This window comes from Myxocyprinus asiaticus, chromosome 34 (genome assembly GCF_019703515.2).
Source record: "Myxocyprinus asiaticus isolate MX2 ecotype Aquarium Trade chromosome 34, UBuf_Myxa_2, whole genome shotgun sequence".
Lineage (NCBI taxonomy): Eukaryota > Metazoa > Chordata > Actinopteri > Cypriniformes > Catostomidae > Myxocyprinus > Myxocyprinus asiaticus.
The window spans coordinates 15,364,607-15,379,402 of record NC_059377.1 but is presented as its reverse complement, the minus strand read 5'-3'; the positions used below and the strand labels follow the sequence as shown (position 1 = coordinate 15,379,402).

At 37.7% G+C, this 14,796-nt stretch overlaps 1 protein-coding gene across 1 annotated transcript; it reads right to left on the bottom strand.

The window, feature by feature from the left end:
* Positions 1-1,525: 1,525 nt before the first annotated feature.
* Positions 1,526-12,731, bottom strand: LOC127425530 (uncharacterized). The gene is made up of 7 exons (XM_051671624.1): positions 12,487-12,731; positions 10,886-11,128; positions 5,515-6,198; positions 5,349-5,437; positions 2,808-3,008; positions 2,659-2,728; positions 1,526-2,490 (listed from the first exon to the last, which is right to left on the bottom strand). Exons 2-7 carry the CDS (start codon positions 10,982-10,984, stop codon positions 2,347-2,349), a joined length of 1,287 nt encoding a protein of 428 aa, XP_051527584.1. The 5' UTR covers positions 10,985-11,128; positions 12,487-12,731; the 3' UTR covers positions 1,526-2,346.
* Between the last annotated feature and the right edge of the window lie 2,065 nt (positions 12,732-14,796).

Genomic DNA, 14,796 nt, shown 5'->3' with positions numbered 1-14,796 from the left:
AAGTGCCATTATATACTGTACAACTAATTATTTCGCAAATAAAATAATTCTCATACCCAAATCCAGAGAGAACCCTCAATGGCTCAATTGGGCACATGTCAGTTAAATCAGGTGGTTTAATTTGGCTTAACTGGTTTCACACGTAATTGCAGGCTCTTCTGAAGAATCTGTTTAATCTCAGTCAACCTGGTTTGTGTCCAATCAGTTGCAATGATATTGAACAGGCTAGGTTTTAAATAGTTTGCTGGAATTTGGCAAGATAGAAGAATAGAGACCAAAGATACTGATGTCAGTATGCATTTTATTTTTCACACAATATTTTCACACCAGGTTTTTTGGTTAACTTGAGCAGAAGCAATCTCACATCACCAGAACATTGACTTGTATTTTCATAAGGTTCTGTTTAAACATTTGGAATTACTTGTGTTGCTGTGTTGACTATGTTTCATGCTTTATTGTCAATTTAAAAGCACAAACACTTGAGACAGATGTGTTCTGAATGGAGTTTTTCTTTACTTTGTGATGCAGGAAGTCCACTAAACGCTTTGTTACCATTAGAGGCTTATGTAATTGGAAATGTTGGAATTGTGTACCTTTTTTTTGTGAACAACACCAAATCAGCAGACGCAAAGCCAATTGTTGAACTGGTGGAGATAAATAAATCTTAGCTGAAAAGAACAATTAACCTGGATAAAAATCCATGCAATGTTAAGGATGGGGAAAGATTTCATTTTGGAAGCATGTAGTCTTACATAGTGTTTTAATTTACATGGACGGCATGGCATTTTAATTAAGACCAGTGCAGTACTAGATTTGGCAATGCGAGAGTTATATCGGTCGCAAACTGTTATCAATTGACTCACACACTGAAAAGTGAGCAAACAAACACAAGTCCTACACAAGGAAACTACACTTTTAAACTCTCAAAGGCAATCCCTGGCATCATTTTCCCTTATATTTAATGAAAAAGGCAGCAACCCTGAAGACTTATTAATTTATGCTCCTTAAAGGGCTAGTTCACCTAAAAATGAAAATTCTCTCATCATTTACTCCCCCTCATGCAATCCCAGATGTTTATGATGTTCTTTCTTCTGCAGAACACAAAAATATTTTTAGAAGAGTATTTCAGCTCTGTAGGTCCATATAATGCAAGTGAATGGTGGCCAGCATTTGAAGGTCCAAAAAGCACATAAAGGCAGCATAAAAATAATCCATATGACTCCAGTGGTTTAATCCATGTCTTTAGAAGTGATATGATAGATGTGGGTGAGAAACAGATCAATATTTATGTTTTTTTACTATAAATCTCCTCTTTAACATTCTTCGTGCATATCACCACCTACTGGGCAGGGAGGAGAATTTATAGTAAAAAAGGACTTAAATATTGATCTGTTTCCTCATCCACACCTATCATATCACTTCTGAAGACATGGATTAAACCACTGCAGTCCTATGGATTATTTTTATGCTGCCTTTATGTGCTTTTTGGACCTTCAAAGTTCTTGCCACCATTCATTTGCACTGTATTGATCTACAGATCTGAAATATATTTCTAAAAATCTTTGTGTTCAAAAAAAGAAAGTCGTACACATCTGGGATAGCACGAGGGTGATTAAATGATGAGAGAATTTTCATTTTTGGGTAAACTATCCCTTTAATAAATAAATGAGCAAAGAGTGATAAATCCTTGGAGCATTCTCTCTTTATCCAATCAACACAACTGATGAAATCAGCAATGAATATATAAATACAAAAAATATATAATCAAGCACATATTACAATGTAAGCCGATCAAGACTTATTTACCATCCCATGACCGATTTCTATTAGACCCCCACCTCTGCTGGTTTATAACTCAATGTGATCTGGACATGTAATTATTTGGACTGTGTTTTAACAAAGCTTGCATTTTTATATTTACATGATTTACCATAATTGTGTTAAAGAGTTGTGCGATCAAAAGCATGAATCTTCTGTTTAATGAACGATGGCTCAAATGACAAGGAATATTGTGTTATCCTGTCTTATTGTGTAATATGTGTTAAGCTAGGCTTTGAAAGCGGTTACATTTTCATGAGTGCAGGATGAAGTTGTGTTTAGAGCTGATCTGCTATCAGTGTATGTTATTCAAATAGTGGAAATTCAAGAGTGGACACAGGAGATGATTTCAAGTGACATTAGTTGTAACTCGTTTGTTCTTTTTCCTGCAATTCACTCAGGACACTCAATATAGCTCTCTCTGAATCTTACGCTCTGCATCTTTTTCAGTCTTTTTAATGGTGTCACCAAACACACGTCCTCCTGAGCATGCACATCTACAGGAAGTGCTGTATTCATCTTTGCAGTTCAAGCTCGGGCCTGTCGGAATGAAGACAGCAGGAGTGGGAGCAGGTTGAGGGCTGGTCGGTGTTCCTGAATGCCCAGAGCCACCACGGCCCCGGCCAGCATTGAGGTCACTTTGGGCAGCAAGGGAGGGCGAGCCTGCATAACCTGCCCACCAGAGCACAGAAAAACATTCAAGGTTAACCACGGAAACAAGGTCATCACAATGGACAAGGGTTAGGTTCAGACTAAAAACTACAAAGCAACTTATAGACCGGTTTGGTCCTGAAAGGGACTCCTGCTGGCTTAATCACACTTAGCAGCAAGCAAGCTCACCTTTTCAACTTTATGACAGTGTATTCGTCCATCAGAGCCAAGATAGAAGGTGGAGAATGCATCATATGTTCTGAAAAAAAGAGTGGTTTAATAACAAAGATGATTAAAGGCAAAAAAAAAAATGTATATGCTGTCAGAGCATGTCTTACTTGTAAAGTTGGCTCTTGTCTTTTTTGTAGAAGAACACCAGAAGGGAGTGGAAGGGAAGGCCTTTGACTCTCCAGCGAGCTTTGATGGAGCCGTCTTCTGGATGCTTGGTCAACTTCAGCACTTCCAGCTGAGCCTCTGCATAGTAACACAGACACATCAATCGCCAAAGTGTCAGAGCCAGCTGGTATGCTACACGGCCCCTTCAGAGATACAAAGCAGACAAAACAATCAGCAATGGCTTGTTGGGATGTCAGTACTTTAATAACAAGCCAATACTCAAATTTTAAAAAGTAACAATACCAATTTTTCTACGGTATTGATAGTGCTGACTTCATTCTGTACCCGAGTGCTGTCAAACCAATCACTCATTAAGAAAATAATGGTGTAAAAGATGGCACTTTCTGATTTGGTTATTCAGTATTATTGTTGGCTATCGAGTCTTGTAGTCTAGTCTAAAAGCTATAAGCACAAAAATTATCATTTTTTGTATGTAACCAACAGAATTTGTACCTCGACGGTCGCGGATAAATTACAGCATTAGGATTTTCACCATAGTTGTTGGCCATATGTATCAGAAATGTCAATGTTTATTTGAATATTTTATACTGCTTCAAGCACTGTTTACTTTGTATCTTTGTTCCATTGTTTTAATTTGCTTTCTTGTTTGTAATTCATTTCTGTATTCTTTATTTTATTACCGACTGTTTAATTAAAAATTATTCATTTGTACTTAACTGAGAAACATCTGAAGGCTTCATGCCATGGTTTTAATTAAGCTTGTGAATATTTCTATTAAAATGTCACTTTTTTTAAATAAATGAGTGTGTTCATTAGATTATCAGCTTTTGCTATGTTTGTTTGTTTGTTTTCTTGGTATAGAAAATAATGACATTTCTATAGTATGATTTTATTATTATTATTTTGTTGGTTTTCATCATATGGAAATAAAGGCAATTTCTATAGCATTGTTTTAATTAAAATTGTAAATTTTATATTAAAAATGTCCTTCTTTATTTGAAATAAAGGAGTGTGCTCATTAGCATATCAGTTTCTGCTGTGTTTTTGTTTGTTTGTTTTCTTAGTATGAAAAATGGTGAAATGTCTTTCGCATTGGTGTCGGGTTAGCTACTGAAATTTCCTGATTTTTGGTGACGATATGCACCAAATCCTCATGTTTTTTCTGGTTATAATTAGGCTTGGGATAGATGCCATTTTCACATATCCAGGGCCTTTTCTAGGCATAGGCAAACTAGGTGGTCGCATAGGGCACCACCTGCTGGGGGGGCCAAAGAGGAGGCCGCCGCAACGCACCCCAAAAAGGGTTGCTCGCTGCACAATAATCTTTGTCTTTTCAAACTATTTCTCAACACAACTTTGGTAAAGTGTGCGCGGCAGGGTCATTTAAAGGGGGTCCCACAACGGACGCATCTGGCGGATGACAATGCGTGTTCTAAAATTCGAAACAATTATTTTCTATGAATGGAGGCATAGTACATTCACACCGTGGGCTCGCCGTCTCGGGAGGCTGCTCAAAATTCTGCAGTGCCATGGAGCTCAACTTGTATAGTTTTCAATAAAATGTAATCAAAAATTATCAAAAGACAAAGATTATTTACTCTAGTCATTACTGGATGATATACTGTGTATAAGTATCTTTCATAGAGCCTACAATATGTATTTTCAGTTGCAAGTATGTCTTTTTGTGGTTGGACAGCTTGAATGAAAGACCTATTCAAGGCTGCATACAGAGAAATTGCATGATAAACGTCGCCATTTCTAACTGTTCAGTTTGCACAGTTACACCAGTTTCATACACCAACCTGCAAACGACTGGTTCCCTTAAAGCGTGAGATGCTATTGGCTGTTCCCTGCGAGACATCACTTTGTTCATTCTTGAAGTACAAAAACCTTTGTAACTTTGGACTGCCATCAGCTCGTAATGTGTGTGTGATCTGTGCCTTGTCCATGCCGCGACCGGCTTTAGCAAATGTTATGTCACACCCTTGTTGTTTCCCGAAGCTATTACGTCACACTACATTGAATGGAAGGTAACTGACTGTGAATTTAAAGCACACAAATTAGGCTTCTAATTTAAATATCGGCTGATGGTAATATATTGATGCCTAAAAATTGTACTGATAAAACAACGTGCCGATCAATAATCGATATAAATATTTTATGACATCCCTAGTTATTATTATTGGGATTTTGGTTGCACAATAAACTGAATCTGGAATTGTATTCATTTTGTACTCATGTAGCCTCTATACCTGTGCCCACCATGGTAAGAATATATTTTTTTTTTAAACATTCAATAAACAGATTTTAAAAACTATCTGCCGATTTTCCACCACCTTAGTTATTGGTTTTGGCAAAACCCACAGTCGGTCGACCTCTAGTTTCTAGCGCCAGGCTCTACTAGCTGAGCTACAAAGATTTCAACCTCTTCAGTACAAAAAGATTCTAACATTCAGTGACAGCTTGTATAACTGAATATGAGGTGAAAGATGTAGAAGGACATGTATCTAGAAACTGCATACCTTGTCTTGGTGTTCAGAAGACCATTGATGAACTCAACATCTTCAGAGTATAAGCTGTAGTCATGATTTTTCACAAAGAAACTGGGCAGCTGTAACACAGTGTGGATCAGTCAATAAATAAGAACTCAAACCCACACATGAGCATTTAGAGACTAGACAGTCTTACCTCCACTCTCAACTTTTCGTACATCAGGGCAAGTTTCTCCTCATTCTCCATGTCCTTCTGACTCGAACTCTTGTCCACACTCTCCATCTCAGCATGGCTGCAATGTGTGAAATGGATGGCTGGATGGAAGCTTTGCTCTTCCTGTCCCAGTCTTATTTTGTCCTCTGCCTCTGAGTGAGACTCTGTCCCGGGGCAATGAAAGCAATAGAAGCGAGATCCCAACATAAATGGGGTGGGACATCCCTCCGTCTCAAACAGACTCCTGAAAGAGCCTCTCTCCCTCAGCTCCTGCTGGGGCGTTATCTCAGTCCCTATCTTTCTGGTAATGCTTATATCATCATCTCTGCTACCATCAACAGTGGTTAAAGGAAAAAGCAAGTCAAAGGGTCTATTGGGCCCCAAAGCCAGAAGCTCGCTTAACTTGGTCTGCCCGAGCAGTGGTACCTCCACCATGGTGTGCTGCTCATCAGTCTCCCCGGGTTTGAGCAGGACACAAAGGCTGACGACCTGCTCCCACTCATCCTCCTCCAGGTTGGGAGCTCTGTTGGGCTGGCAGGCATGGTGGAAGGGATGGGAGAGGGCTGACTGTTTAACGGACTGGTAGCCTAGACTGTTCAGAGGGGCCAAGGCCCATGATGCACTGCTCAGTGTCCTACAGTTGTCATTTAGGTGGAACTCAGTTGTCTGCAAATGAAACAAAATCAAGTAAAAGAATCTAGAAACTTGTTTTAAAATGTATGAATGTTACTGAGAATGTTTACATGGGCAGTTATAATTGAACTACCACAGGTTTTTGCATTATCAATCTACAGTCTTCATTTCTCGGTCCAAGTATACATGACCCTATGTGCAATTGAATAGGTGAAGAAAGGACGTCAGCTGAGAAAAATTGACGTAGAACTTTTGCGTCATAGTAGAGCAACGGTCACCAATTAGCAGACCACGAGACATAATGGCAAAGATTGCCCCATCTGACCATTTCTACAGTTTAAGTGAGTAGCGCATCAAAACAACGGAGCTGTAAACATCCTTAAACGCTCATTGGCGTAGATAGTGCTGATTTTTCAGCACCTTATCCTCTAATATTTCTCTTTAGCGCTGAACACGCCTCATTCTCGCTCTATGCGCGTTGCCTCTCTCCCCCGCTATAGACATGAGGCGCTGCATAAAGCCTGATTTACTGTAAGTAGAGTTGCATGTGTGGTTATTTTAACAACAGTAGCGAAGACACGGTGAGCATATACAGTTGAAGTCAGAAGTTTACATACATTTAGGTTGAAGTCATTAAAACTCATTTTTTAACCACTCCACAGATTTAATATTAGCAGACTATAGTTTTGGCAAGTCGTTTAGGACATCTACTTTGTGCATGAAACAAGTAATTTTTCCAACAATTGTTTACAGACAGATTGTTTCACTTTTAATTGACTATATCACAATTCCAGTGGGTCAGAAGTTTACATTCACTATGTTAACTGTGCCTTTAAGCAGCTTGGAAAATTCCAGAAAATGATGTCAAGCCTTTAGACAATTAACCAATTAGCTATTGATAGGAGGTGTACTGAATTGGAGGTGTAACTGTGGATGTATTTTAAAGCCTACCTTCAAACTCAGTGCCTCTTTGCTTGACATCATGGGAAAATCAAAAGAAATCAGCCAAGACCTCAGAAAAAAAATTGAGGACCTCCACAAGTCTGGTTCATCCTTGGGAGCAATTTCCAAACACATGAAGGTACAACGTTCCTCTGTACAAACAATAGTACACAAGTATACACACCATGGGACCATGTAGCCATCATACCCTCAGGATGGAGACGCATTCTGTCTCCTAGAGATGAACATAGTTTGGTGCGAAAAGTGCAAATCAATCCCAGAACAACAGCAAAGGACCTTGTGAAAATGCTGGAGGAAACAGGTAGACAAGTATCTATATCCACAGTAAAACAAGTCCTATATCGACATAACCTGAAAGGCTGCTCAGCAAGAAAGAAGCCAAAGCTCCAAAACCACCATAAAAAAGCCAGACTACAGTTTGCAAGTGCACATGGGGACAAAAATCTTACTTTTGGAAGAAATTTCCTGTGGTCTGTTACAAAAATGGAACTTTTTGGCCATAATGACCATCGTTATGTTTGGAGGAAAAAGGTTGAGGCTTGCAAGCCAAAGAACATCATCCCTGGTGCACTTCACAAAATAGATGGCATCATTAGGAAGGAAAATTATGTGGATATATTGAAGCAACATCTCAAGACATCAGCCAGGAAGTTAAAGCTCGGTCACAAATGGGTCTTCCAAATGGACAATGACCCCAAGCATACCTCCAAAGTTGTGGCAAAATGGATTAAGGTGAACAAAGGCAAGGTATTGGAGTGACCATCACAAAGCCCTGACCTCAATCTGATAGAAAGTTTGTGGGCAGAACAAGGAGGCCTACAAACCTGACTCAGTTACACCAGTTCTGTCTGGAGGAATGCGCCAAAATTCCAGCAACTTATTGTGAGAAGCATGTAGAAGGCTACCCAAAACGTTTGACCCAAGTTAAACAATTTAAAGGCAATGCTACCAAATACTAACAAAGTGTATGTAAATGTCTGATCCACTGGGAATGTGATGAAAGAAATAAAAGCTGAAATAAATCATTTTCTCAACTATTATTCTGACATTTCACATCCTTAAAATAAAGTAGTGATCTTAACTGACCTAAGATGTTTTCTACGATTAAATGTCAGGAATTGTGAAAAGCGGAGTTTAAATGTATTTGGCTAAAGTATATGTACATTTTCTAACACGGTCTTTCTTGTTTCCTTTTACTGGTGGTTAAGGAGGAACATAAGGTAGCTGCGGTTATAAATTCTTTCCCTCTTTTATTGTATTTTATGATGGAATTTCTGAAGACCTCTGAAGATCATGAAAAACTGTTTTTATAGTTGTTGTTTTTTTGTTTTTTATACAAAGAAAGACATTTGATACTACTGCAAAGGGGGGGAACAATCATGATAGCCACGCGGCAAGACAGCTTCAAAAAGAATTTCCAATAAAAATTGCTTTAAAAGTGAATTCAGAATAAATTTTATTTTTGAGCCCCACACACTTCAGCCCACCAAAGCTCTCCAGTGGATGGTAAAGACTTTGAAGGGAATAGGGCTTAGAATGATTGCTTCTGAATTAAACACACACATTTGTTGTTGTTGCTCTTCTTCTCTGCTTTGTGTTGTGTTCGACTTCCGGGTTAAATACACATAGTGCGGCACCTCTGTTTCTCTGAGCGTGCGCATAACGCTGAGGCCTATTGCGATCCGATTGACGTGTATAAGCACTTTATTAGGAACACTATGGTCCTAATAAAGTGCCTCACATGGTCTTCTGCCGTTGTAGCCCATCCGCCTCAAGGTTTGACATGTTGTGCATTCTGAGATGCTATTCTGCTCACTACAATTGTACAGAGCGGTTATCTGAGTTACCGTAGCCTTTCTGTCAGCTCGAACCAGTCTGGCCATTCTCTGTTAACCTCTCTCATCATCAAGGCGTTTCCATCCGCAGAACTGCTGCTCACAGTTTTTCTCACTCACTTTGGCTCATTTTTTGAAACTGTCTTAACATTCTCTAAACTTTAAGTGCAATTGTCACAACTGTTTTATGGGACATCACAACTCTATTGCATGTCTGCAAAATGTAGTAACTCACCCAAAACATTTAATTCATGCTTCAAAACCTAGTTATTGTGTCAGTAAATTGGCCAATGCCACCAAAATTAAAGTTTTGTTTGGTCATCATGTGAGCCGTACTGGTCAAATGTTTAGATGTTTTTTCACCATGGCAGTCAACCCTGGAAATGTTTGGTATATACAAATTTCATTTTTGTTCTACTTTTTTGTTGACATTGCTTACTCTACTATACAAGAATGCCAGTTTTGTCTAGCTGAATGCTGTCGTGTATCACACTGAGCTTTTTAGATACCGATTTCAACAGTAAGTAAAAGTTTACTGGAAAAAGTCAATACTGTACAATACTGTAGTACACAGAAAAAGGATATGCACATTTGTATGTACACAGTAAATGTATTTTTGTAGCAATGTGTTACATGTAAACAGAAAATTCACATTTGTATGCCCATTTTTACACATTTCTTACATGTAAAGTCATATATAGTCAACAGAAAATTGCCACAAAATGACATCCATGCAAAAAAAATAAAATAAAAAAAAACCTGCAACAATGAAAAAACCTGCGGTAGTTTTGTAAAAAACAATAAGCTGTACCTCCTCACAGTACATAACACTACAAGTACCCATCTTCTTGGTGGACATCCTGACAATGTTGTTGGTCTGGCCAGAGATTTAGCAGACATCACAAACACTCCATGTCATAGATATTTATGGAATATACATGTAAGTCTGACAGATTTTGATAAGTGAATGGATCATTTTGCATGTGATGGCTCACACGATGAAAGAATGTTTAGAAGTTGTGAAGAGTATGACAGTTTCACTGAGAATCAACTTATCAGTTTTGATCAGCAAGCCATGTGCATTTAGTTATTGTGCAAATTGTTGACAATTGTACTTTTTTGCACACATTTACCAAAACATGTGCAATTTGCTTAAATAAATAAGAAATTCAAATTTGGTGTGAACAAGAAACTAACTGTTCAGAGATTTGAACATTGTTTTGAAAAAAATTATTCCCATTTGAGAATTGAGCCAAAGCGATGGCTCTGTAATGTTTTTTGTTTTGGGCACCATTCTGAGTAAATTCTAGAGACTGTTGTGTGTGAAAATCCCAGGAGATCAGCAGTTACAGAAATACTCAAACCAGCCCGTTTGGCACCAACAATCATGCCACGGTCCAAATCATTGAGATCACATTTTTTCCCCATTCTGATGGTTGATGTGAACATTAACTGAAGCTCCTGACCTGTATCTGCATGATTTTATGCACTGCACTGCTGCCAGATGATTGGCTGATTATATAATTGCATTAATAAGTAGGTGTTCAGGTGTTCCTAATAAAGTGCTCAGTGAGCGTACCTGCTGGACAGAACTAATCCACAACTGCATTATCTAGGTCTGTTAATTTGATTTTTCAAAAACTGGACTGGTACAATTTCAGTCAGACTAATGTGTTTACATGACATTTTAAAAAGAAAAATTATTGCTTTAATCCGACTGAAATCTAACTTTTAAAGTGCATGTAAACACACTCATTGCATTGGATAAGTAAGGAATAATTGACGACGGATCGTTGAATTATTAAAAAATAATACACACCCCGATGTGAAAATGCAGCCAAAATGCAAAGCGGATTTACATCATTTTAAAACATAAAACACTATCTGGGTCAAGACACTACTAGTATGAAAAAGATGTATACCTGACATAGATTCCAACACTGTTTCGTCATTGGTTGTCTGCCGCTATGGTTCCTGACACACCCCACCCAAAGAGAGACACCCCCTCTGCACACAGCCATTCAAGTCAGGGTGTTGGGGCAACCTCAGTGGACACTCAGTAAGATGACATTATCATGCAACTCAATGAGGAGGAAAGTGACTCTCTCATCCACTGCTTCCTCTAGTGACTCGCTCCTTCACAGTGCAACTTCAATCCTTTAACTCTAGCATGGGAAGACAAAAAAATATATAATGCATTCAACCTGCACTTTTATCCAAAGTGACTTACAAATGAGGAATACTACAACAAAAGCAACTCATCCTAGGGTGACAGTAACATGAGAAGTGCCACAAAAATAGTCTGCTTCAAGACTTAAAGCTAGGGTGTGCAATCTTTTCCAGAAATATTTTTTGTTATACTGGTTTAAAGTCTCTTCACATCCTGATAGCAATCAATAATTTAAAATGTCTAAATGTAAAAAAACAAACAAAAAAACACATATACATATATATATACACACATATACATACATACATACATACATACACATATATATATATATATATATATATATATATATATATGATTTGTCGATCATTTTTTGTGGAAGGGACAGGACTAAAAAATGGTCGACCGATCATTGCATTCGGTCCGAATGTAATGATAGGATGTCCTTCCTGTCTGTCAATCTATATTTGCATACCGCCGCGCGACTTGTACACGCAGACAATCACACGTCATCAGCGCGGGTTCCTTAACGCTGTGCAGAGCTAGCGCGAGAATGGAAGGCGAACCACCAGTAAAAGGAAACAAGAAAAGAAAGACCGTGTAAGAAACTTCTACAACGAAAAAACGTCTGGATCAAGAGCGTGCTACAAGAAGAATTAACTTTGTGTGTGTTCATGTGAAATAGAGGAGGCGTGGCTTTGGAGACACCTCTGAAGTGCTTTCAAAGCTAGTTTGCTAACTGCTAGCCTCTCTGGATTACACACCCTAGCTTTAACATCAATTACCTGGTATTACTTTGACCTTACAGTCTATTGTAATAAGTACGCTCCTGTGCTATGGCATGCCATGTGTGCTATTAAAACGGCAAAGAATAACATTACATTTACCTTATGCTCAATATAAAAACATACCACCGAAAAAAAAATATTACACGGAAAAATTAATTCCAATACATTTTTGGATATAAATAGATATTTAATAATGAGTCTATATTAAGTTGTATTCAGGACCATTTGTTAATATATATATATATATATATATATATATATATATCATTTACAGCTGTTACAAGCAGAGGTTTTCAGTGTCCTGTATGATGCAGACTGACACATGCACATCACGCTTTAGTCACACTTCACAAATCAACACATTCAGCCCAGATCTGACAAATACAAACCCTCATGAAACGAGCAAACCAAGATGAACCACTGAAAAAAGGATACTTCCTCTTCACATGGTCATCGGTTTGCTGTCTAATTAAGTTAGTCAGATAAGAAATAGTAAGTATGTTGGTCTCCATACCTATAAATGCCAGCCAGTTAGCTGACCTGCATGTAAACATTAAAGGCATACCTGTCCTCAGTGAACCAGGTGAAAATCAGCGATGCGACAGTTCACTGTGCAGAGGTACAAGTGTGGGCCTAAATCCGATTGACGTAAATTTCTGAATGATTTATAAAGAAGAAGAACTGTTGTCAACGTTACACAAATGTCACTTCTCTCCCAATGTCCTTGCCCAGCGCCAGTTTGCGCCACTGCGCATGCGCTCATCACTTTCTAGAAGCGAAAACTATCAGTTACAGTGACAACTAGCGGCGAACACGAGCTACTGCAGGAAACTCACCCCCAATATGATAAATACCGTTTTTTTCCATTCAAAATAAGAGTCGGCAAGTCAAAGTACATTATTGTTACTTCGTCAGTACTCTCTTGTTCCTTAGTTCCGATTAAATGTTGATTAGGTTTAAAGTGCTATAGAACCAACACTGAATATTAAGATTAAAAGGATAGTTCACTCAAAAATTCAAATTCTCTCATTTACTCACCCTCATGCCATCCCCGATGGGTCATACCTACAATTCGGTGGCTTTTAAGTCCCCATTATATGTGTGTGTGTGGTATTTATACTGTTTAATTTCACCTGATTACAAGTTTGATAGGCTTGTTGAAAAGAATAAAGACTATTTATAATGTTACACACTTCTGTGAGCTTAAAAGTTAACATGTAAATAATGTAAATCATTTTCTATTGCAATGTGTCACTTCCTCATGTCCCTAAAACTGCTGGTCAAACATCTTTGACAAAAATAAGCACCGAATCATTGGATTTCTATTTTTTCCCCCTATTCAGTTGAGTTTAATAATAAATTTTCTCACTAACATGTTTTCATTTGTGGTAAAAGTGTCATTTTAACACTGATAGTGGAGGTTTTTTGTGTGTCCCTTGATTTATTGCGCACCCTGTTATATCATGATACCATGACCTTTCATTGAAGATATATGTTATGAAATGACATCACACACACTGGAGGTGGACATCAGCCGTTCTGCAAAATGCTTTTGAGTTATTTTAAGTTTGTAATACTTTTGTTTTATTTATGTTTTCCTTTATTTTGTGGTGTTAGTCACATGTGGTCAAGCATAACATGTCCACCCAGTCATAGGAAGATATATGGGGAATTAATGTAATTTAAAAATGTCAATATATTTATGTTAACAGAAATAAAATCATCAATATAAGCTTACAGATATGTTTGCTAGTTATCAGTCACAGTCCATGTAGTGGTTAATTTATCTACTGAATGTCCACCCTGTTATTGTCCACCCTGATGCTGCCCATTTAACTCGATGGACATATTATTTTTTTATTATTTTTTTTATATTTTTTTTTGTCATTTAGCTTTACCAGTATGAATAATCCAATGTTTAACATGTCCCTGTAATCAGGCCCCCCCAATAATTGATATCCTTGTTGCTGTTCTGCTGTAGTCCATTACACCACTGTCTAGTTGTCATTAAATTGTTGCAGGCAATGGTGTAGAATTGTGGGGGGGGGGGGCACATGTATTGGTATGAGATACCTAAAATTGCATGGCTGTGAGTCTGTAATATTGAGACAAAAAACTGTTGGAATTGCCCAACTAGACGGCAGTGTCATGTGGTACTTTTCTCAGCACTGGCCAGATTGCATGAACTCACAGTCGTTTATTATTACTAGATGAGGATTTTTAAAAATGCTTTAATAGATAATGCTGAGGTGGATTTTCATTCACAGGTATGAATCCTTGCAATTATCAGTTTTTATTAAAAATACAGTAACTATCCAGTGTAAAATGTCTCCAAATGGATATAAAGCATTCTGAGATTTAAATGTGGATGCATGGAGGATTCGTTTTCAAGTGTCAAGTGCCTCCTACAGGAATGAAACTCACAAGACAGTCAGTGGTCTGACAACCTGAAATGCGCTGTAGGTCTGTAGGTCTGTAACCCGCACAAAACTTTCATATGAATTTAGAAAACATGAAATATATCACATGAGTTATATGTGGAGTCAGTAAATATGTTAAAGGCATCCATAGATATGATCAGTTGTTTTTCATGGTGAGGAAAGCAGACAGGCATTTCAGATGAGCTGGTAAGAATTGTAATTTTCTGAAAGGGTAATTTCTGAAACATTAACCCTGTTGTATATAAATATATAAGAGTATGCATTGAATTAGGCATGACATGATTATACGGTTTTACTATTAACCGCGATTAAAAATATCACGGTTAATTTAACCATAATAATTTAGAATCCACGGTTAAAAAACATGAAATGCTTTATTTAAACGTGGCAAAAATATTGAATAAATATATAATGTAAAAGAGTTTTTCGTAAAA